General features: G+C 39.1%; 1 protein-coding gene across 1 annotated transcript in view; it reads left to right on the top strand.

Annotated features, from left to right (window-relative positions):
• The first annotated feature begins 290 nt into the window (after nucleotides 1–290).
• The window catches only part of CLNK (cytokine dependent hematopoietic cell linker), a 53,491-nt gene continuing 28,110 nt past the window's right edge, over nucleotides 291–25,671 (top strand). The window contains exons 1-3 of the mRNA XM_054065774.1: nucleotides 291–414; nucleotides 4,621–4,669; nucleotides 24,865–24,936. Coding sequence (XP_053921749.1) covers nucleotides 396–414; nucleotides 4,621–4,669; nucleotides 24,865–24,936 — 140 coding nt within the window. The 5' untranslated portion in view covers nucleotides 291–395. The remainder of the gene's footprint in view (nucleotides 415–4,620; nucleotides 4,670–24,864; nucleotides 24,937–25,671) is intronic.

Raw genomic sequence — 25,671 nt, 5'->3', positions numbered from 1 at the left:
AAATTAAACAGCAGCCCATCAAAAGAAATTTATTTTCTGCATGCTAAGGTTTGAAATGGCTATTACCATGGAGACAGAGTTGTTAAAGATGGGCAACAAGAATAAGGTAAACAAGAGTGAGAGGGCCTGTTCTCTGCCTTATCTGATTCTGAGGCAGATTCATAGAGAGGAAATAATGGGTATCCGCTGGTCAGGTCTCGTAGCTCTGATTGGTGCCTGGGCGCGTGGTAGCCATCTGCAGGAAACACACCAAAAAACTGCAGAATATTCTTCTACTTGCACTGTTTCACCTTATCAGTATCACTGACCTTCAGATAGTGTTATGAAGCATTTAGCAATTAAAAGAGATTGCTTTACAGGGGAAATCATCCTCGCATTGAGCCAGCTCTGAAACCATGCAGAAGGAAAGCATCTGTGAGTTGCTCCTCTTTCTTCTTACACTCTTCTACTTTTAAAAGGTTTCTTTTGCTGAAGAGAGTTTTAACCAAAGGAGAAGCTTGTATTCCATGGTCTGCTTTTGTTCTAGCAGATGCCTAATAGGATGCGAAACATATGGATTGCATGGGCTGCAGGTCCTATGAATAGCCTGACACCCTGGGCAGCATCACGGCATACAGCAAAAGCTTGAACATGCTTTTTCAAACCATTTTCTTCCTTTCTCCTTTAAGCAAATCAATAAAGCATCTACCAAGCAACTATGCCTTTTTTTGCCTGATATTACTATATTTATTTTCTGCATTGCTAATTTATGTTTCTGCGTAGAAATAATGTATTAGTGTTGCATTGATAAGTTACACTTAATAAACCAACACAAGTAGTTCCCTAAATAACTGTCCTTACAGACAACTTTGGCAGATCCTATTAGAAATATATTTTGTTACTCTGAAGCTTCTGGATGCATTTCTGGCAAAAGAAAGAATCAAATTAATGTGTTACTAAAATAAATTGAGCAACATGTTAATTATTGCCAGAAACAAATTAGTGAAACCAGATTGTATTAATTTAAATCAAATAAATGAGTACTTCCTCCTACATGTGACTGTTTGCTGCTGTTGTGAAGACAGACTGAAAATAATCTTGACAATGACACTTAACAACAGCTTTATAGGTGCTGGTAAAATGACTGCTTCAGTTTCTACCACTGTTCCTCTTGCACTAAATACAATTGGCCCAACACTACAAGGTATTTCAAAAGCAGATAGAGTAGGACAATGGCAGCATAAAAATTAAGCTTTCCAATATTACCTGTACCTTAACTGTAAACATACAATAAATTTTCTGAACCAGGCGTATTTTGATGTCTACAGCAACTTTCATCCATTTCATTAAAATTTATTGTGAGAATACTGAGGTCCAAATGACTGAGAATAAGCAGTGTAAAGTTTACACAAGGCCTCTGTAGCATCGCAGTCTCTGCATGAAGATATGGCTTCTGGTAGACATTTTTAGCTATTTATAGGAATTGATGTAAGAGACAAATTGAGTTAATGATTTACAGAACTGAAAACCAAATTCTTCAGTTCTTCTTCCTGTGGTGCCTGATGAGGAATCTGGCTGTGCTGTCAGCTAGGTTTTTAAATCCGATTTTCAAAGGTGTCAAAATGATTTAGAAGCTTATGTCCCATTTTCAGAAACAAATTATGTTCTTGCTAACTCGACTTTGACTGGAGAAAAAAGTGTTTTCTTTTCTATACCAAAGCCATGTAGGCTTTGTTTTGGTTATTTTCTGTTGGGTTTGGGGCTTTTTTATGAAAAATTTAAATTCCTGAAGAACCTGTAGATTTTCTTCTTATTCGAATAACTACAGCATAAAAACTTAAAGTACTAACTAGGACATACTGTCTAGCAAGTTGTTCATAGAACAAACACTAACTATCCATGTGAACAGACAGTGACCTAAGTTCTAAAATGGAACACTGCTGCTCAGCATTTTAGGACATTGGGTCATCCCATGGATAATGCAAGTTGCTGGGATTGGACATTCTGATGCTTGGACAAACAACTCATGAAATTTATTGTAGAGGCATGAAATCTGTTTGCATTGTGCATCCCTCTTCTAAAAGTAAAAGCTCCAGGAAATCTACTGGAATTTGTGCAATAGAGCTAAAACAAAAGTAAAGGGACATAGTTTTACATTTTTTCCCTTACTTTCACTTTGAAATTTCATTCAAGTAGCAATATTTGATTAATTTTCATTGTTCTTAGCAAACAATATTTGGCTGACGTTTTAATCATGCATAATATGTTGACTGCAGTTATTTTTTCAGTCAGCACATAAAAGCCAATTCCCATTTTCATTTTAGACTTAGTTACACTTTTTATAAACTGCTGGTGACTTGGGGTCTTTTATTTTCCTTGCTTGTTTTCATACGAAAGGAAGAGTAGCTTAAGGAAGAGTATATTTTATTGGTTATTTTGACTGCCTCTGCACCAGTTTGCTTGATGAGGATCCTGCGCACCACAGGGTTTTAGCCAATAGAAACAGACACTCTCCCCGAGTCCTACACAATGTGCTGCACATCTCTGTGTCCCTATATTTGACGGACAGAGGTAGAAAGTCAGTGTGAAGCACATCATGAGGTCCCAGCATCTCAACTGCCTGCAAAAGATTTTTGTGGTCCTGCTGAAAAGCAGACACACAGCTATAGTTTGTTGATCGTCACTTACTTGTCTTTTAATCCACCTACTTTTACAATTTGGGCCAAGTTTACTTGTCTAAATGATTGCAAAAATTTCTCTTAATCAATAACAGACACGTCTGGTAATTTGACTAACTGAATTTATTCCAAGAATGTTATTTCCAAAGGCCCCACACCCTTAGTAAAGGCAGCCACCCAAATTCAGTAGGAGTAGACTGCCAAAAAAAGTGGCTTCTCACAAGAATTGTATAAGGAAAGTGCTGTGAGTGTTTCCTAGCTAGGCTGAGTTACAAGAAATAAGGAGGCATTACTGTGAATTGCTGAACAGAATTTGGATGATCTGATAGATATGTTTTATTTAGAGATCCCCAGTATTTTTCTCACTTGAATCTGCTAATGTTTTTGAAATTTTTGCTTACTCTGTCTTACGTCCCCACTACTAACATCCTCAATCGTTCAAAACTCTCATAATGAGGCTTAGAAAAATTGTAAGGTTTGATTTTTTTCATATGAGTTTTCTCTTTGTGTTCTCTCTAATTTATATATTGCACTTCTAATATCCGTTCTACATCAGAGTGCCCAGAAATATTTCAAATTCCAGATTATTACATAGCTGTAAGCAATTATTAAATAAATATTAGCCCCATAATTAACAGTACTATGAGTTTCTGGTAATTGTTGCACTTATTATAAATTTACAGTTTGGCTCATGCTATCTTTTCTGAATATTATGAAAACAAGTTTAACAAGTGCAAAGACTCGAACAGAGAAAATGTGGGACAAACTTTTTCATAAATTATTCTTTTGATCCTCTATCTCATATTCAAAAGCCAATTTTCAGGTAGCTTTCTTCAGCGTGTTAAGCTCTTTTCAGATATCTGAAACATAATGTCCAAATATTTAAGGCAGGAAAAAATAGCTTTTCTCATTACATGATAAGAGAAATCAACACTCTCTGGTGAACTTTTTAAAAAGCAGACATTTAGATAAAAGTGCTCTTTCTTGCACATTTTCCATAATTTTTATTCTGTCTTAATTTTTAAAAAGTATTTAGGCAATCACTTTTTTCAGTCAGATGTCCAAGATTAGTGCTTACTGTAAATCACAAGTCACCATTGGTTATTTCTACTATCACAAACACATTAATGTGATTTCAAATAAAGAGGAATCTGCCATAGAAATCTACCAGGAATTTCACAAACCCTGAATAAAAATAATCACCACAGAAAAACATCAGGAAAAAAAATCACTATAGAAGAATAAAACATTTTGGTTCGCTGCAGATATCATTCAGCCGTAGCTAAAACTGAAGTGCTTAAACAAAACTGAATGTGTGCTCTCCCCTGTAAATAGAAAATTTAAGAATGTGTGTGCAAATTTAAGGCTAATTTCAAATTAAAATGTGAAATAGAGTGAGAATAGTAGAAAAATCAAAAATTATTGGTATACATAAAGTTGCAAGGCCCTTGTCTTATTGCAACAAGATCAGCTTGATTCATTTTTGCTTTCTAAGGCAAGCCAATATATATTTTATTTCCTTCATTTGTGACCAAGGTGTTCAGATCTCCTTCTCTAAATTTAAGCTCGGTTTCTAAAACTTAAATCTCACTTCACAAATTCTCACATAAATACAGATCTGTATGAACCCATTACTGACAGCACAGATGGTAGTGGCAGAACAATGTATGCATAAATGAAACTTTGCCCATGTACAAATGGAGATGTCATTAAGATCAGCTTTCAAAATGTGACTATACTATATACTTTATAGTGCTGGTCACACTCATCAGATTTTTAAACAGAATAACTTCTGTCAACATTGAAAAACTGAAGCATTTTTCTCTTCAGAATAGGTGACACCTCAAATTAAGTTCTGTGATAGTTTAGCAAAAAGTATTCAGGGAAAAAAAAAGGACTACGAAGGCATTAATCTAGATTTTTTAGACTATAAATAAACAATGTATTTACTTTTTCATCACAGACATTTTTGAAGATTTGCATTTCCGTGAGTCAAGAATCATGAACAAGGAGTAAGTACTGTACCTGAATGTTTGTCCACCTCTCTATATTTAGCTCTTATTGCATTTGGTTACTAAAGTTAGTTATGCTTCACTCACGCTTAAGGTTGTGCGGCAATCTCACAGACTTTCCCTCTATTCTCTAATCTGTTAGTACCTTCTGCTTTTGTCCTTTCTGAAACAGTCCTCTCCTGCTTTATCTCCTAGTTCTCAAATCACTCCTCCAGCATTATTTCTGAGGAATATTCTTAACTCCATTACACTTAGCTACAGTATTCAGTGCATAAACATCATCTGTATTTCTAGCAGAGTGGTTCAGGAATTTTAAAGAAGGCTAAAGGACCACCAGCCTGACACCAGTCATGCAATGCTACTGCCAGCGCTCGTGGGGTGCAGGGAGACAGTGAAGCCAGAGCAAATTATACACATGCAAACTTGAGTAGACCTCAAGAGATTGAGAAACCTAAGGATCTCCTGATACCGGGCAAAAGCAGCTGCACCACTCAAGAGTTAGCTTGTAGGAACTTCTAGTAGTAACAGTGTGGAGAGGCAAAAAAAAGCCTAGGCTTCATTTTGAAGCCAGCTAAAATACACTTGAATGCATGGCCAGAGTCATACACCCAAGGTCGTATAGCAGCACAACTCAGCAAGGAACATAAGCTTTCCAAATCCCACACTGATGTCCTTCAAGAAGAAACACTGCCTCTCATATTCTTTTCAACCACGACGTTTAGAGAGAAGTGTTTTCAGAGCAGTTCCAGAGTCACATATTAGCAGATAGCTCTCAGTGTATATTTTAAATAATAACCTGGAGCCAATGGATTTTTCTATTGGTATTAAATGGACTTTAAAATCATTATTGTGTCACAAATCATCTCTGAAAATATTTCCCTTCTGTAAGCATCCATACTGAATAAATGTCACTAGGCAAACTGTCCAATGTTTGACCACTCTCAGAGTACTTAAAGAGAATTTCCTGTATTCTGGTGTGTGCCCAATGCCTCTTGTCATGTCACTGACACCACTGAGAAGAGCCTGGCTTCCTCTTTACTCTCTCCCATCAAATCTTTGTAAACATTGATAAGAGTCTCCCAAGCCCTCTCTTTTCCAGACTGAACATGACCAGCCCTCTGAGGCCATCCTTATACAAAATACATTCTGGTCCCTCAATGACCTTTGTGGCCCTGCACTGGACTCACTCCAGCAAGTCTGTCTCTTTCTTTTATTGGTTAAGCCCAAAACTCCACACCCAAGCAGCCTCACCTGTGCTGAGAAATTCCCTCCCTCCGCCTGCTGGCAACACTCCTCCTATGCAGCTCAGGATGAAGTTGACCCTCTTTTCTTCAGGGACACATTGCTGACTCATATTCAACTGACGTCCACCGGGACCTCCAGGTCTTACTCCACCAAGCTGCTTTCCAAACCCAGCATGGACTGGTGTATGGAGTTTTTTCCTCCCCAGGTCCGAGACTCTGCACTTTCCTTTGTTGAGGTTCATAAGGTTTTTCTCTGGCTATTTCTCCAGTCACTCTGAATAGCAGCAAACCCAAGAGCTGTATCAACTGTGTTTCTCAATTTTGTATCATCAGAAAATTTGCTAAGGCTGCACTTTGCCACATTGTGAGGACCATCAATGAAGATCTTTTACAGTATTGGCCCCTGTATCGGCCCCTGTGGTACACCACTAGTGATTGGCCTCCACCTAGATTTTGTGTCACTGATCACAACCCTCTAGGCCTGGCTATTTAGTCACTTTTCAATCCTCTTTGCTGCCCATTTATCTAACCCATATTCAGCTTGCCTATGATGATGAATCATGTATATCATATGCAAATATTATGCTGCAGTTTTTCTTCCTATTCTTTTCCCATTCTTCTAACAAGTTAGAACAGATGTTATTGCATCCCCGTGCACACTTTAATGCCCTTGTCACTCACAGAGTCAGGGCAGGGATGTGTATCTGGATGAAGGAATTCACCCCGTGACTGCTGTAGGAGCACTGCAGTTCAGAGGACAGTAACAGTGGAGCATCTAATTTTGCTTCAAAATTTTAACTTTGCTACTTTCAAGTTTTCTCCCAGGGACACAACTACATTTCGCTTTTTTCATCTGTTGGCTTCAAGGTAGAACTGAAATTCAGAGGGAACACACGGAAAACCATGAAACTTCTCACTTACAGGGTTTTGAAACCCACAGGTTTTTCATGTCACTGTGGCTACAACTGAAGATGTATTTCGGAAGACATTATTTTCAGCAGTGGCCAGAGGCTGTGGTTTGATGGTGGGGAGATTGTTGGGTTTCTTTTAAGCTACTTCACTCTTTTGTTCAGACTCGGGCCCGTCGGTCAGGATCACACCACACCATTTCCGCAAAGAGCAGAGGGTCTGCAGCTTCTGCTTGCCACCCTCATTGAAATTATAAGGATCTATGAAAAAGATTTTTTTCTGTAGAAACTATGTCTCTATTTTCTGTTGTGATTATTTTTAGGCAGTTCAGACACTGAAGAAACATTACTGTAGAAACACCCTGTGGCTACAAGACTTTGTAAAGAAATAGCTTAACTTAGCTTAAGTAAGTTAGTTTGTTACTGATGGCAACATACCCACAGTGGCTGACCACGCAATAAAACTATCTACCAGAATACTTACCCCCATCAGTAGGCAAGGCTTACAGCTTTCAATTTAAAATTAGCTTTAGTAGATATATCTGGGAAGAAGTCCTTCTAATAACTAAATTAAAGATAAGCAGTTAGACTTATGCGGAGGGTGGAAGGTTGAATTTGTGAGTGTGTAGGAGGACTAACATAATAACATAGCACAAATTCATTTTCATTCAAAGTTGTACATACAATAGCCAATATCATGTCATTCTGTCTGCAAAACTATACCTACGCTTCACTTGGAGATTTTTTTCTTGTTCAGTTGGAGAAAAGGAGACTTTTTCAATTCTCAGGCTGAGTTACATGAGAAGACTTCATAAATACCCATTTTCTGTGCTACAACAGAAAATACAATGCATGTTGTAGGAGGTAAGACTTTCACAGGGCACTGGACTTAGGAACAAGAAGGGGCAAATACCATTTAAAATATTAAAAGGTCTTGAGGTCTTGCCATGTTTATCAGATATATACTTGGCTACAGCTTTATGGTTGTCAAATATGTAGCTAGTCATCTTTCCATCCTAGCTTACCTACCTTTTTGAGACCAAACTGAGAAGTGGCAGGACTCACTCAATGAGAGTTTATAATTTTGCAGGTGTTTAAAAAAAGGAAAAACAGAAAAAAACCCCAAAATTACTATAATGTATTAATTTGAACCATGACACAGCATTCTGTAAATACAGAAATTCAGTAATCACTGAATAAACTACTGTAATCTCTAGAACTGTTGGCAGTAAAACATATGCATGTGAACCTGACCAGTATAATTTTTGTAGAAAAAAAAATATTTATAAAGTCACATAGAATTTCTCATATCCATGTTCTAGTCAGTGAAATAAAAGCCATGAGATGCACGTGCTTTTCTCTCCTAACACAAAAACAACAAAACATTTATTCCCTCTAACTTGGAAATCAATGGGAAATAAATATCTAAATACCTTTAAAACCATGAGCTTAAATTGCATTAAAGTCATCATTGTCTTTCTTCCTCAAGTGAAGACATTCCCAAAATCTCTCAAACCCTTGCTGAAGTCAGTCCTACAGCACAGTATTCCTGATATTTTTAACTAAGACCGTGAGGAGAAATAATATCTAAAATGGTACCGTCTTTGTACATCATAAAGTAACATTAGAGAACTAACAACATCTCGTGGTTCATTCTCCACATACTGTCGCTCTGTGGGTGCAGTGTAGAAATGGGGTTAACACAGAGTTTCTGGAACACTGCAGTCATCCTCTTTTCTGGTTTTAATTTCATTTTCTAACAAAGCTGACCAGAGGGAAAGAATATGCAGCTACAATTATCTTCTTCAAGGTCTTATAACAGCCATGCAATATATAACTTTAATTTTTTATTATTTTTTTTTATTAACAAGTTGCCCTCAAGGATGGAGACTCGTGAAGGCTCCCATAGTAGATAAACCTACCAGTTTCAGTTTCAGCTACAGCCCCTGCTGTGGCTGTTCTTTTGAAGTGCTCACAGATAGGCAGAGCTCAGCAGAGAAAGCCCTGCTGTTTTAAACCAAGGAGCCCGAACTGGGAGAGCTTACTTTCTGCTTTTTCTGGAAAAATACCTGCCGAGCAGCAGGCAGAGGGATTCAAATAAAAGGGTGATAGTTGCATAGAAATACTGCAATTGATTAAATGACATTTTGAATGGGAAATAGGCTCAAATTTAAGCTTAGGTCTTTGCATTTAGCTGTAACATAACTATGAACTGAATCCTAACCTGCACTTCAACACTAATGTTTTAGCTTTGCTGTGGGAGTGATTTTTTTACCTACACCTGAGACTGAAGGTGTTGTGGTATTACCTGCCTTTGAAGTAGAAACAGAGATGTCTCTCCACAATGAGAAGCAAGCCTTTACGTCAAGTTCCAACTAAGCTAAGCAAATTTAAAGCCAATGTTTTAAGGCAGCAGGTTTCTTTGTCTTCAGAGAGAAGCTTCAAACCCAGCTGAGTACTTCAAAGGCATAGGTGCCACAGCTGGAGCTACAGCTAGGATTAAGATGCCAAGTTCAACACATGCTAGATTTTATGATCCAAAGGTTTCCAGCAATAGTTTTATGAATGTACACATTTTAATAAATAAGAAGCCATCTATAACACTAATTTGCAATTTTAAATATAGCTATACTCTAAAAAAATTATTTAGATGAAGTAGATGTTTTAGCATTTGTGAATTATTTATATTTGTCAGAGGCTTTCCTTTCCAAAGGATCAAAAATATACCTCCTGTAGCTTTGTAAGGTGCTGAAAGTAAGATTTGCCTTCGTTAGTATGCCAGGTAGAACTGTTCTTATTAATCAAGGTCTCTGAAATATTCATACAATATACCGAGCAACGACTTCACAACCCAGCCAAGTACAGCATTCACTGCAAAAAGGCCGGTGCTGCTATACAGAGAGACACTATTATTCCCCTCACTTTGTTCAGAAATAACCAAAATTTTTCAAGCACATAGCTTAGCACATGAAGGGAGACCTAAAAGCAAGACTGCAGCTTTTGTTACTTTGTAAGCATGGTAAGGTGAGGGAGAACAAGCTCCTCACCACAGCAACACTACATGCAGGAGAAGCTTAGTTCATTCTGAGGGAAAGCACAGATTTTATGCTACTGTTAAAAATAAATAAAAGTCCCTATGACACTAAGACACATTTCTATATGGTGTTTCTTCAAAAAATCCACAGAACCTCCCTCCTATATTATCACTGACCCACAGATATGTGGTTCTCCCATTCTCCTTCCGAGTTTGGAGTCCAAAGAAAGGATCTAGACCTCAGCAAGGGCCACAGAAGGAAAACTCCTTGCTGACCATTGTTTACAAGCAGTATTGAGCCAATAGAAGGAGCAGAAAAGTAACTTCCGGTTTTCTTGGGGCTGTTAATTCCATTTCTAAGTCATGGCTTTTATTTCCTCTGAAATGCAGCTCTCCTTTTAAGAGTCTGGCCTTTTATTTTTAATGAAAAAAATTGTCAATAATTTACAGCCTTGCTGACAAAAAGGTCTCTTTAAAAACTTCTTAAGACTTCCTCAGTGAAATAGCTTTATTTTACTTTGTCTTAATTACTTGATGAACAAAACATTCTAGTTTACTTGGCTTTATTTATATCTTTTCTTTCTTTCTGAAATAAAATGAAAAACGGGTACAAAAGTAGAGAATGGGATGAAATCAGGAGAAAAAATTAAATTAAACTGGACAGCTTGAGGCTTCCTAGGAGTCCTTTCTACATACTCGTTACACCTCCTATTTTTTCCCTTCCGAAGAGGCAATCCTCCATTTCACCAGCCCACAATGAGAAGCAATACAATATTTGCTTTCTGGCCAGTGTGGAATTAGTGTCAATGAAGCTGCTCCATGCAAGAGAAATTAAAGACTAACTCTTATTCCATATTGGGTTTTACATTTTTTCTACAGCTATGAAGATTCTTCAGTCTTTTTAACAAGGGCAGTACAATGTCTTTGGAGGGATTATACGTTTGCCCTTTTCTTACTGCAACTTAAAGTATAATAGAAAGCTGTGAAGTAAATATAATGCTGTAATTAACTGGAGTGGCTCTGCTGATGTTATTAACCATGAGCATGTAACTCAAGTGGCTTCTGAATAGCCACAACGCCCCAAGAGTGAAATACAGCTCTGTATTCACTTCATAGCTATCTGTTATTATTAAAGTATGTCGGATTTTCCAGTTAACGTTGAAAGTTTTAAAGTAGGACATCACTATGGGATGTTGGAAAATGCTTTCTTAGATGATATGTGACTGAGGGGGCAGGCAAAAATTATGATACATTGGTACTAAACATTAGTATTATTAATATTTCAGTGTGTCACAGCAAAAACATAGTTGCAGTGCTGATTACCCCTTTCCTTCCCAATGCAATATTCTTTTTCATTCTAATTCTTCATTTGGAGCAGTTTATGTACATGCAACATAACTACGGGCTGCATTAAGAAGTGGAAAACGTACAGTTCAAAGCCATTATGGCTTTCCCTGCTCTGTGGTACAGAGCTCAGTTCGTGTGAGTTGTCATAGCTTTATTAAGGTCAATGTTCCAGCAACTGGTAGATCGTCAGATGCTCCTGCAGTTTTGATCTGTACACACTCATGATTTCCTTTTCATCTGTTTTCCCTCATGTTCTAAACATTTTTATTTCAAAAACAGTATGCTTAAAACTTCAGCTTTCAATTCACACAGAAGCACTTAAGAAAAGTTTTTTATTTTATTTTATTTTTGTTAATTTTTAAGGTGCTTATGCCATCTCTGGCCCCAGGGAAAGCAAGACAGGCACCCCAGCTGGGAAAGCAAACTTTAGCAGGCATTAATCCTTAAGCTTTTAGCACAGAATTGGAATTTTCTGAATTTTTTGTTGCTTCCTTTATGACATGCAACATAACTCTAGTTCTGTTTTTAGAAACTGAAGATATTTCAGGAAAAAATATTAAAAGCATGAAATTGGTTACATCAGGAAGCTAATCACTCAAAGAAATCAAAGTAATAAACTGGGCTAGGTGGGCTTCACCATTTTATTTTTGAACTGTAATATGGCCAAATGTCTCAAGTTCAGCCAAGTACCCTGTCAAGCCGCTGCAGTGTAAAGAAATGGGGGATAAGGCGAAAACAGTTATAGAATCATAGAATGGTTTGGGTTGGAAGTGACCTTAAAGATCATCTAGCTCCAATCCCCCTGCTATGGGCATGGACATCTCCCACTACATCAGGTCACTCAAAGCCTCATCCAACCTGGCCTTGAACACCTCCAGGGATGGACCATCCACAGCTTCTCTAGGCAACCTGTGCCGGTACCTCACCACCCTCACAGAAAAATTTATTTCCTAATATCTAGCCTAAATCTCCCCTCTTTCAGCTTAAAGCCATTCCCCCTCATCCTATCACCACACTCATGATAAGAAGCCCCTTCCCATCTTTCCTGTAGGTCCCCTTTAAGTATCAGAAGACTACTATATGGTCTCCCCAGAGCCTTCTCTTCTGTAGGCTAAACAAGCCCAACTCTCTGTGGTGAATCCGGTCGCTGATGAGTAAGGTGTGGAGATGGAACTGTGGAGTATTTTTTCAAATCTGGGACAATCAGACCTAGGACTGGAGCTTAAAAGCAAAGTAAGCAGATCTTGTTTATTACAGAACTGTTCAAGGCAGTAGGGGTTAGACGAATGGTGCTGCTATGGACAAAGAGCTTATGTTTGTTTGAGGAGACATTAAAACTAGTACTAGGATTGGTGTTAGTGTAAATTTCTCAGAGTAAGAACTGAAAAGCTGTTTGTGTTGCTGAATGATAGTGAGACCCACAGTGCCAGCAAATGCATATTATTGAAGGTGACTTTACAGATTTGTGTGGTTTGTTGAGACAAATTAACATCTAGGGCAAAGATGGGGGAGTTAGATGAGCCTGAACTGACCTTAATATGCCAGTGGATTTGACCAGAGTGGTAGAGTTAGGATGAGAATCACCCCAAGGGATGCAGAGCCAGAAGCCAAGAGGGATGATAGGGCTGTCGTGGCAGGAGTCTTACCAGCCAGGGCCCATTGTAACACCTTACTGAGACAAGTAGGGCACAGCCAGGGATGGTAGCCAGGTTCAGCCAAGGGTCCAGTTCAGACAAGTTAATGCAAAGACACAGGGCCAAGACCAAGCTGGGAAGTTGGTTTGCTGATCATGGATATGATAATGTCTGACGAGGCTATGGCCAGACACGGGCATGGATGTGGCTGGGCTGGAGACTGAATCTTGTTATATAGTTTATTGGGTAAGGTCTGACGAGCACCAGCTGAGCTGAAATGGCACTCCTTGGCCATGGGCAGGGGTGAGGAGTGGACCCAGGTGAGGCTGGTCAGAACCATCAAAGCCTATTTCCCTCAGGGCCCTGATAGTAGATGGCAATGAGGTGTTATAGAATCACAGAATCGTTTAGGTTGGAGAAGACCTTTAATATCATCAAGTTCAACCATAAACTTAACAATGCCAAGTGTACCACTAAACCATATCCCTAAGTGCCACATCTACACATCTTCTAAATATCTCCAGGTTCAGTGACTCAACCACTTCTCTAGACAGCCTGTTCCAATGCTTTACAACCCTTTCAGTGAAGTAGTATTTCCTAGTATCTAGTTTAAACCTCCCCTCGCATAACCTGAAGCCATTTTGTCTCATCTTACCACTTTTTACTTGGGAGAAGAGACTAACACCTGCCTCACTATAACCCCAAGAGGTGAGTTACAAGAGTCCCTGAGCTACCTTTAAGGCTCAGAATTGGGATTGATGCTCACAACCTAGATTGAGGAGATGATAGCTTTAAACTGTGTCAGATAAACCGCACAGAATTAGGATGTGGGCTACCAGCAGCAGCAGCATGGTTATGTCTATGGCACGTATCACTCAAGTATAGTCAAGGCTAAGTTACAGTCAGGGAATCAGGAAGTGGTGTCGTAAAAGGCATGGTTTAATGCTGGGTCAGTCAAGGCTGGGGTAAGAGCTGTGTTTGGCTGAATGAGTTGTGTTTAGGTTTAGGATGAGAACAGATAGTCTTGCAGTGTCTCTCTAGAGAGGTAAGACACAATGTTTGCCAGTTGGGAATAAAAATCCAAGCATTGATTGAACTTACTAAGAATCCAAAATGGCAAAGAAAAAAATTGAAATGGCTTTCTGGTGGGTCTTTTTTTCTGTGTGTGAACAGGAAAAAGTGGCAGATCAGCTGAATGCAAGGATAAGGGTCTTGGATAAACTTATTCCTTCAGAAAAAAAGATTTGTGTGTGTGTGTGAATAGACAATTTAGCATAGCTAAATATGGAATATGGATTCCCCCTTCTGAAGAGCTTTTGGTTGTAATTGACAATGTTGTTAGGTCTTACTAAAGTTATGTTTGAAGAAGAAAAAACCATCTGGGCTTTAGCAGCTCCAGTGATCTGCTGACCTAGAAGGACTATTGGGAAGTCTTTCAAAGGAGTTTTCTTAGGTTGCAACCTTGAACATTTTGTCATACTAAAGCTGCCTCGGCACAGCACTACTGGCCTTATCCTTGAAAGTAATTCTGCTGGCAGCATTTTGAATGTTTTCAAGGGCAGGTGGCAAAGCCTGCATTGATACTGTGACAGTGGGTTCATTTGAGAGAATGGGGGTCCTATAAAGCCAGTGAAGAACCTTTAAGTCTGCTCTCATGACAGGAAAAGTTGATTAAATTATGTGAAATCTTCCATCACAAAAAACCCACATCTTTAAACAAATGAACTAGTATTCACTCCAGTCGGAAGAAAAGAGTGCCTCCTCGGAGTAATCTAGTGTTCCTGTGGAAGCATCATGAAGATTCTGTTTGTTCCTTTTTTACTGTAATAGATACTATAGAAACAATAAAGACAACTATATTACTAACTATGTTATGGGATTAATAATGCAAAAATAAATTATTATGAACCATTTCATAGTATTTTAATTCACGCTAATAAAATAAAATAGTCTTCCTTTCTTCCAGCATGTGTTCACACTTGGCAGCCTTTAAGCTGTCAGTGTTCCTTCTTTTAGTAGCATCCTGATGATCCTACTGGTGACATCCTCAAAGGAAAGTACAAGACTTTTGCACTCCTCTGTCTTCAAAATGAAATTTGTATTGCTGTCAAAAGAGAGTATCTCTGTGGTGATCACTGACACCTTGACAGCAAGAAAGCAAAAATTATTGATGCATATGAATACAAATGCAAAATCAAACAACCTGAGAATATGTGTTTTTAACAGAAAGTAATTCATTTGAAAAAGCATATACACATAGCGAGCAATGTATGGAGTTTGTGGAACAGTTTTGTAGTGACAGTCAATACAGATGAGGAAAAATGTTGCCTTCCTTTTCATTTTTCTGGACATGTTTCTCTAGGTTCTGTTCCTTATTCTAATGGGGAAAAGAATACCAACCAATACCAATTTATTGAACTTTCAATTATTGTAAACGATGCATTAAGCTTTACTTTAAAACCTAGAAGAACACCCTTCATCTTTCAACAAAGACACTGCTAAGCATCTTTTTCCCTGCAGTAGAGCCTACAGTTCTCATTTGACAGCCTTTCCCAGCACAAGTTTTTATCCATGTCTCTTTTGGACATGTTTCCTCTACAGAAGGATCTGAACAGGCTGGATTGATGGACTCAGACCAACAAGGCCAAATTTTGAGTCCTGCACTTGGGACACAACAACCCCATGCAGGGCTACAGACTTAGGGAAGAGTGGCTGGAAAGCTGCCTGGCAGAGGAGTACCTGGACGTGTTGGTTGACAGCGACTGAACATGAGCCAGTGTGTGCCCAGGTGGCCAAGAAGGCCAATGACATCTTGGCTTGTATGAGAATCACTGCATTCAGCAGGACCAGGGAAGTGATTGTGCCTCTGTACTCGGCACTGGTGAGGCAGCACCTCGAATGCTGTGTTCAGTGTTGGGCCCCTCACCACAAGAAAGACATTGAGGCTCTGGAGCGTGTCCAGAGAAGAGCAACGAAGGTGGTGAAGGGGCTGGAGAGCAAGTCTTATGAGGAGTGGCTGAGGGAACTGGAACTGTTTAGCCTGGAGAAAAGAAGGCTGAGGGGAGATCTTATCACTGTCTACCGCTACCTGAAAGGAAGTTGTAGGGAGGTGGGTGTTGGTCTCTTCCCCCAAGTGACAGGCGACAGGACAAGAGGTGCCTCAAACTGCACCAGGGGAGGTTCAGATTGGACATTAGGAATAATTTCTTCACTGAAAGGGTCATTCATTAGATTATGAAAGTGTTTGCTGATAAAATCATGTAATATTAATGATTAACTGCAGAGGTAGCAGAGGTGAAGGAGGTGTTTTGAGAAGGTCATGGCATTACAGTAGCACTATTGATTTTTACCAAGTAGTCTAACCCTTGTGCTCTCCCCAGATGCAAAATCACTAAGTTTGATCTCTGCTCATCTAAGCAATGTCTGACAGCAACTGAAGTTGCTAAATGCAAGAAGACCTCTCCTGCAGTACTGTGTCCAGTTCCAGAATCCTCAACATAAGAAGGATACGGAATTGTTGGGAGAGGCCCAGAGGAGGGCTATAAAGATGATCAGAGGGCTGGAGCACCTCCCATACAATAACAGGCTGAGAGAGAGAGGGTTGTTCAGCCTGAAGAAGAGAAGGTTCCAAGGAGACCTTGTAGCGACCTTCCAGTAGTGGAAGGGGGCCTACAAGAAAGATGGAAAGGGACTTTTTACAAAGGCATGTAGTGATAAGGACTAGGGGCAAAGGCTCTATATTGGAGAGGGGCAGATTTAGACTAGACATAAGGAAGAATTTCTTCACCATGGGGCTGGTGAGACACTGGCACAGGTTGCCCAGGGCAGTTGTGGCTGCCCCATCCCTGAAGGTGTTCAAAGCCAGGTTGGATGGAGCCTTGAGCAGGCTGATCTAGTAGGAGTGTCCCTGCCCATGGCAGGGCAGGTGGAATTAGATCATATTTAAAGTCCCTTCCAACCCAAACCATTCTATGATTCTATGATTCTACCATTCTATGAAATAATCAATGAAACAAAAAAATACAGCATTGAGCATAACTGGAAGAAATTAACTAGCTGAGTGTGGACCCAAGCCCTATACTTGTTCTAAGACCACTTCACTGCAGAAAGGATGGACAATCTTAGGGCTGTTAAAGTTTCAGCACCTTCTAATGCCCATTCATCACAGCCAAACTGGAGCTAACATTTTTCCAAACCATTGTGAAAACCCAGAGTGCTCAGTTATTTACAGAGTAGTTTGTTTGTCATTCCTGGATGTTTCTGCTTTTGTTGAGTGACCTTCAAGGAGAGAAGAACTGTGACAAGGACTAAATATTAGGCTGCAGTTGAAGGCAATTATTTAAGAAATCTTTTTTAAACGGAACACTGTGCTGCTTGTGAAAAGTGTCCTGTTTTCATCTTTGCCGGCTACCCAGAATCAGGCACTTATTCATAAAGGCTTCAGAAACAGCATGGTCTATTCCACTCCAGTCACTCTCATTTAGTAAGCTTTTCACATAGACATCCAAGATTTACCCTACATATGTGTCTGTAGCTATCAGGCAGCACGAGCTTCAGTCCCCGGAAGCCACAAGATCAGGTAGCTGGCAGTGCTGAGCAGATATTCAGCCATAACTTCTGTAGGGTTTATACCCTCCAGAGAAGGGTACAACTATAGAAGAGTGGTCAAAAGCAGTAAGAGGGTTAATCCGGGATTAGTCAGGAACTGACACAGATGGCAGTCTAGGACTGGCCAAGAACATGGGTATTTACATCAAGTTGGATAATTAAAAGAGACAGAGAAAGAAAAACATCTCTTAAATGGAGGCGGTTTTTTAGCTAGAGGTAGAGAAAAGCCAGTTGTTTCAAACATGAGTGCCTATTCCGAGTCAACAGCAGGTTAATTCAAACATGTAATTTATTTTAGGGCCCCAATCTGAGTGATATAAATGTTTAAATAAGCAAATATAGCCTATTCAGCAAAGCCTCTTCTCTTTCTCCCGAACTGTAGCATTTCTTCTATTTAATTTTCCAGAGTGAGTTCTACAGATTGCTGAATCAAGACACCAATATATCCTGTAAAATATACAGGTAATTAATAGACATAGTTTCCCAGTCAGGTCCCAACCTGAAATAGTTGTTTAATTATCTACTGTCCTTCATGAAGAACTTAGCGGTTAGGAAATGTTGATGGCCGTTTTTCTTACAGAACCCAAAGAGGTAATTTTTTTATTAAAAATTATCAAATTAATTATTTTTATTAAAAATTATCAAATTAATTATTTTTATTTGCTGATGATTTATAAACTCCAACAGTATGCATACAAATGAAAGAATCAGCTATGAAGGTACTTACTTGTTTTCACTAATACTTAAAAGAATGACTACTATACTTTACTACTATACTGATCCTAAAACTGGATGAAAACCACCCTTGTGAGAATACTTAATCATTTTCATCCACCTGTAAACTGGATTTTATTGGCAACCTGTATCTACATCCTAATGCTGTCCAGTTCACAGATACCAAGGACGTGCAGTAGCTGTAAATTGGAGTACTTCAGTATACGTGGGGTTTTTTTCTCTAGATACATATCTCTCTCCTACCTTGGGTAATTTTATTCTCCCTGGTTACTAAGAGTCATAGGTTTTATGTTAAACTCCATGTCTGTGAGGGAGAGATCAAGCACTTGCATTGTTATATTCATACGCAGATTATTCTACCTTGATTCAGATAGAGTGAAATGAGATTAAAAGCTGCTTACCTGCTAGCAGATATCAAGTAAGGACAGAAAAAGTAGTTTTTCTTTGAGTTCTATCTCATTACTTGCCTGTGGTGCAATAGCTCTGCTCAGGTTGTTCTGTGATTTGCTGTTGTAGAGAAGCAGCAAACCATCAGCATAACAGGAGTAAGGAGGCAGTTTTGATTCAGGCATTTAACTCTGAGTTAAACGTCTGCTGAAACAGCGGGTTTGCCTATGACTGTGGGGAAGATTGCCAGACTCTGGTATATGCTAGAAAGATCTATACAGGTAATGACAACACCCTGGGCAGTGCTGGGTTGCACAGCACCTCCCTAGATTCTCTGGCACGTAGCTCTAGCCAGCACCACATCCTCTGAGATAAGATACCATCTGCCTGGCTTCTTGCCTGCTCCCAGGATGTTACTCACGTATGGAGGAGGAGGGAAAAAACCTTCAGCTCCTCTGACCACTGAGACTGGGGTACCCAGGTGTTCTATAGGCAAGTGAAAAGGCAGAAGATTTTAGCTTCCTTTTTCACAACAAGCAGCCCCCAAAAGGTCTGGCAGATGGTAACCTCAAGATTTCAAGTACTACTGAGAGAATTAAGAAGTTAAATATTTTTTCCTTCTGACTTATCCAGGTGAATAAGGATTTGCACTCTTCATTATGAGGTGCAAGGGCAGAGATAAGCAATGTGTCCTGATGTATGGACTTAAAAAGCCAGTAAAAATAACTTCGTAGATAATAACACAGAACAAGTCTGAAAGCTATAATGCTTATAAACGAGAGGCAAAAGAGAAAATAATGTAAAATGTATATATATGAACATTCTGAAAGATGTATATTGCAGGCAGAATTATCTTTAGAAGGCACAATTTCAAATTTTGCATCTCCTCTTAGAGTTCCCCTGTTATTGGGATCTTCATGAAAAAGGAAAACATATTTGTTTCCCATTCACATTTTTGAGCTTTGTTCAAGAAGAAACATGCAACCCAAGGGGTCGCACAGATGCTAAGAAATGTAAAAATTAAAATAGTTGCAGTGATGTAACCCTAAACCCCTACAAAGTGTTAATATCATCTCAGGACCAAACTTAGATGAGGCATTTTAACTGAATGACTCCCATTTCTATGGTCACAAACCACAGAGCTTCAAGAGGCATGTTTTTACTATTATTATGTCACTATAAACCATTTTACATGCCTTAAAGACTTCCCTCAGTTACGCTCACTCACTTTAACTGCTTGGACTGAAAATGCAAAAACCCAATCCACATGATAGATTTGATTCATTTATGGTTCTCCTCACCTTCTTGTAGAACACATGATTTCAGGTGAGTTTAGTAAAAGTCACCGAGAGACTATTTTTATTTACACTTAATAAGCATTTCTGTTTCAATCCACAGTTTGCCTAATCTCCCCGCTCTATGCTGTGCCATGGCAGAGCTGCTCTTGTAGATAAGGAAGTGCTTGGCACAAACACGCACAGTAATATGAACAGTAACCGCAGGTACCAAAGCCTCCCACTAGCATTTGTCAAATGTCTATGATTACCTTTCAGGTTCTCACGGCCCCTGTCTCTCCTGACAGCATTTCTTCAGGCAGCAAATCTCTGCCTGACAATTTATTAGCAGTTCAGACTACAAGAAGCTGACTAACTGCATGCTGGTCTCAAGTGTGTGGACTGAGATGGCAGATTCTGTGCTTAAACAAATACATTTTATTAATGAAGTTGCATGGTACTGCCTTGTGCAATGTTTACCATTAAGGAGACATACAGGAAGGGTAAGGCCAGGAGAAGGCAGGCTCAAGATCCATAATATTTTATTCAGGGGCAAGGCTTTCATGCAACACCTCCCAAACGAAGCTTTGCAATGTGGTTCAGATTATGTTGCAGCATTTGGCTTGAAGTGCCCCAAAACACTCTGTTGCTGAGTGAATATGTTTTGCCTGATCCAATAGAAGAGTTGTGGGAAGAAAAGCAGGCCAAACACCAAATCTTTTCCAGGCATTTCTCTGCACAGCATGATGCCACAGACAACAACAAAAAAACAAATCTCAGTTTTGCAACAGTAATGGCTCAGAAAGGCCAGGCTCCGTGAGTATTTGCAATTAAGGTTGAGTAAAATATTTTCTTTTCCTACAAGATCATGAATGTTTGGCTTTAAACATGACTTAGTGTAGTGGTATCCTTTTCTTCAGCCACAATAGGTTACTATTTTTTCTCTTTTTAATCTCTTCCATCCAGTGCAAAGCCACCTGGCTGGGATTCATTACAGCAATTCCAAACCAGATGAGGCTGTAAGACAAATAAAAGTACATTCTGTTTATCCTGATTGTCAGCATGAATATCTATATTAACCAGTACTAGAGAAGTAAGATTCATAACACATAAATTAGGGGACCTCTTTCTCTGATAAAGCTAGTTTTAATATCTTTTAATATTTTGCATGTGCACTTGCAAAGAGCTGGCATTTTGCAGCTTGTTAATAAAGTTGGCACTAAAGAAATGTTTCTAAAATCTGCATTTACTGGTACAATAATTAATTAATGTTCATTGTATTTGTGTTTCTGCGAGGTTATTTGAACTGCTTTTATGCTGACTGGTTGATGTGTTTATACGTACCATTTTAAAGGTTGCCAGGGAAACATAGAGCACTGTTTTTTTTAAGAAAATAATTCAAACTGTGCCAATCTTAATTTTGCAAGTGATTGGTTTCATAACTATGCTAAGAGACTATAGTCTTCAATAATTATTATTATGTTATTAACATTTACTTTAGGTAAAAAAAACGGGTCTCTTTCTACATTACTCACTTGGAAGACCACAGCTGTAGAAATTTAAACATATTTATCATATAGCATCTGGTTTATGGAATTTTTTCTCATGTCACAACACTGAGTACAATGCTTCCATGGATGTTCTTACTACTGATTCATAAAACTGACCTTTATAAATTAAAAGGAAAAAAAAAGCAAAAGCACACTTTATAGCAGTATCATCTGGGACGTGTTTCAGAAAAGTGGTTAGGCCTTTGCCTCAGATCTGGATGACGCTTATGTGCCTGCGTCAAATCCATGACCCTGAAGCCCCTGTGACAGCTGAAAGGTCAGATGACTCCTCTCTCCCCCTTCCCTTTGTCTCTGCCTGCCCATGTGCATACGGTGGGCTGACACCGGCTGGCAGTGAAATCCCACAGAGCCGCTCACTCCCTCCACCCCAGGGGATAGGGAGAGATGGAAGAGCAAAAGTGAGAAAATCTGTGGGTAGAATAAAGACAGTTTAGTAAAAGAAGAGAAAGAAAAAAAAAAAAAACATAAAAAAAAAACCACAACAAAACAAGTGGTGTTCTTTTACTTAAACAGTTATGGACCCTGCTTTCAGATACATAACTGTACTGTACTTCTCAAAGAAGTTCAGCCCAAGACCTCCAAAAGACCTAAGTACCTCCTGAGCAGGATCTGGAGGCCAGGCAGGATGTACACAGGCACCCAAAATTAAAGGCATATCTGTGCTCAGGCAACTTCAAAATCCAAGCTTATCATAGAATCATAGAATCACCAGGTTGGAAAAGACCTCTTGGATCATCGAGTCCAACCATTCCTACCTGCCACTAAAGCATGTCCCTGAGCACCTCGTCTACCCAACTTTTAAATACCTCCTGGAATGATGGGGACTCCACCATCTCCCTGGGCAGCCTCTGCCAGTGCCCAATGACCCTTTCTGTGAAAACTTATTTTCTGATATCCAGGCTGAACCTCCCCTGGCGGAGCTTGAGGCCATTCCCCCTTGTCCTGTCTCCTGTCACTTGGGAGAAGAGGCCAGCTCCCTCCTCTCCACAACCCCCTTTCAGGTAGTTGTAGAGAGCAATAAGGTCTCCCCTCAGCCTCCTCTTCTCCAGGCTAAACAACCCCAGCTCTCTTAGCCGCTCCTCGTAAGGCTTGTTCTCCAGCCCCCTCACCAGCTTTGTTGCTCTTCTCTGGACACTATTATCTTCAATGGTGAGACAGCCCAATCAATTGAGGTTCATGATCTCTCTTACTTGCCTGCATCGCTTCCTGCTGACTTCAGTTTTGCTTATTTAGGTCCACAACAGAGGTGGCAAAGCCTCCTCCCAACCCAACTCCCTCTATGAATTAACAGCATCTACAGAGACAGACGTTGGAAGAAAACAAAATGAACAGTACAATGTACTTTCAAACCACTATGTAACAGAATGACCTTGTGATTACTAAGTCGCCCGAAATGCAATCACACTCTCACGTGCAGTGCACATACCACCTTTAGTCACCATTTCAGGAAACAAGCAGGTTTATCCCTCAATAATCACCCTGGTAAATATTTATTCAGGAAATAGCTTTAAGCCATGGATTGGGATAATCGGAGTGATAAATAGTAGGATTCTTTTGTTGTATTAAGTAGCCCATAAAATATATTAATGACCTTTTTCAATAGTAGAAATTATAGAGAAGTGGTTTTCTCTCTCCATGGGCCTGATATATGCCTAGATTTTCAAACTAAGGACGGGAAGGATCTCTTCTATGACAGGAGTTCTCAAACACTTATGCAAAACCAAATACATATGCAAATAACTGCAAAATTAAATAAAAAAAACAGATAATCACAGTGATATTTCACTAACAGCAAATTGCTTCTGAATATTTTGGGCCAAATTTTGCCATTTACAGTCTCTCATGAAGAAGGATTTGACACAGGAAGGAGGAAGTTTGCTGTAGCAATGACCAGAGAGCGAAGAAAGTGCTGTAAAGGAAAGATGCTTTGTCCCTATAATTAAACATGGGGATTTTAAAAATAGCATAGCTGTCTTTTAAAGCTAGAACAATGAAAAAAGACTTTTTGTAATCCTTTTGGGCAAGGTGGGGATTTTTTTAACATAGATCACCCAAAAGGTCCTCACGGTCTCCATGTGTGATAAGTTTCTGACAAACCCTATATTAGTGAGACATTTATGCTACTAGTGACCAGTAACATGTATATACTGATGAAGGATTCATGGAGGCAGCCAGCAAAAGAGGTCTTCAACCTCAATGCTGCGTCTCTCACACAGATAAAAAAAACAGACTAAACAAACTAAAATAGGTCCCTGCTGCAGGCAAGGAAGAACTTGCAGAAGGTCACTCTTCAGGTGCATGTTGGGAAATTTGCCAGCAGAAGGATCAGGGAGGAATGTAGTAAGTGCAAACACAAAAAGAATATTTCACTGTATGTGTAATAATGATATGTAATAGACTTTTGCATTTGTTGTACACGCTGCCTTAGGGGGAGTTGAGGGGAAGGGTTTTGCAAGGAATGAAATTTCTCTTTTGAAGGACAAAAAAAATTATACATGAATGATAAAGATCACAGAGATGAGAGCAATCAGCTACCTTTTGTATTCCTGATGTACCAGAGAGATAACTAAGCAGTACAAATTTAACCATTTAACAAAAGTTATCTAAAGTTCTAGCAACGGTTCAAGCATACCTCTTGCACTAACTCCACAGCTGAAAATATGTATTCTCATTCTCCTAATATTTGCACCTTTGCATTTTGACTTTTTGTATTTCCACACTGACAGTTAGAAAAATGTGCACATCCAAATATTGAATAAAGCAGAGCTTTTGTTGAGGGTTTTTTTGTGGATTTTTTTTCAAATTTAATTTGGGGTCATGTTTATAAAGAAAAACTAAACCTAGATTTGGCAGCACTGATTATAGGATCTATGAATCTAAAGGAATTTGGGTGGGACTAGTGACAAGTAACACCATTCAGGAGAACATGGCCCATCTTTACAATCTCTAGGAATTATTTGGTGAGCTAATACTAACTCTCTTGCTGCAAATACTGAAACAGGAACTCTGTTTCTAAATGGGGCTTAAAACAACCAGAAGTAGAGAGGCCAAGGGATAGATCTCTGTTGCTTTGATAGCTACATTGCTGCTGTTTAGTAAGTATTTTAGTAGCAATAGAGATCTTGGTTAGGTGCCCCCGGGTTTTAATTCCTATTTAGTTGTACAAGAGTTTAATAAGTATCCTACTCTAAAGAAACCAAAACACCGGGTGCAAGAATTAAGTTTCCACCATTTCATTCCCTCAGCAGGAAACTCGTTCTGTTTCCCAAATAGTTGCAAACAACAAGAAAATCATCAAGATGTTCAGAGATTGGAAATGCCTGAAGTTGAGAAGAAGGGAATAATTTACATATATGAATTTCCCAGATTTGAAAATTTGCTTTTCAACTCTACTGACATTTCTTCCCCACCTACTGCCACTTACTAACAGCAAACTTTGTTCAATTCTGTCAGAGCTAAACAGAAAATGACAGTGCATTGCCCAACAGACTCAAACAGCAGGAAGATAACTTTGCCAAAAAATAAGTAAGTAAATAAATTACTTTTTAAAGCACTGATAAGTAACATCAATAAAAGTTCTATTATTGATTTGTTCATGCTCTAAGCAGCAGACGGTGAAAGACCAGAAGAGTCTGCTGTGGTTTACAGCCTGCTCACTAAACAGGAAACCACTCAGTTTCACTCTGTTCAAAAGCTGTTGCTACCCTAAATTATCTTGCAATTCCAAGAGCGGGGCAGTTAAAACTCAAGGATTGGTACTAGTACTTCACAAATTATCTTGTAATTCCAAGGGTGGATACTTAGATACTAGATAAAATAAGCATGCATTGATGCAGTCCTAATATTATCCCTGGCCACATCTTGAGTGCAAATTATTTCTTGTTGTTTCTAAATTATAAGTACTACAATGCAATGATGCATAAATATTGCTGGGCAGACTGATGCAGAGCTAAAGTCCAGTGGGTAAAGAGGTTGGTGGTGAGAGAATCATCATCCAGAAAACCACAGTAAGGTCAAGACCCGTTTCTGTGTTTCTTCAACACTCAATACATCTCATATATTCCATATATAGAGAAATATCAGGATGGAAGAATACCATATCAGGTATTCTAGGGGAAATTGTTATACTTATTCTGCTAGCTGGCAGAATGGGAAGAGAGCCATGTGCAGTGACACAGCTGCATGCTAAAAGAGAGTTTTAGCTCCTATCTCCCTGAGAAAATTCATCCCATAAACAATATTCTGAATATGCTAAAACAT

The sequence above is a fragment of the Cuculus canorus genome, chromosome 4, assembly GCF_017976375.1.
Source record: "Cuculus canorus isolate bCucCan1 chromosome 4, bCucCan1.pri, whole genome shotgun sequence".
Lineage (NCBI taxonomy): Eukaryota > Metazoa > Chordata > Aves > Cuculiformes > Cuculidae > Cuculus > Cuculus canorus.
This window is presented reverse-complemented; position numbering and strand designations above follow the sequence as displayed.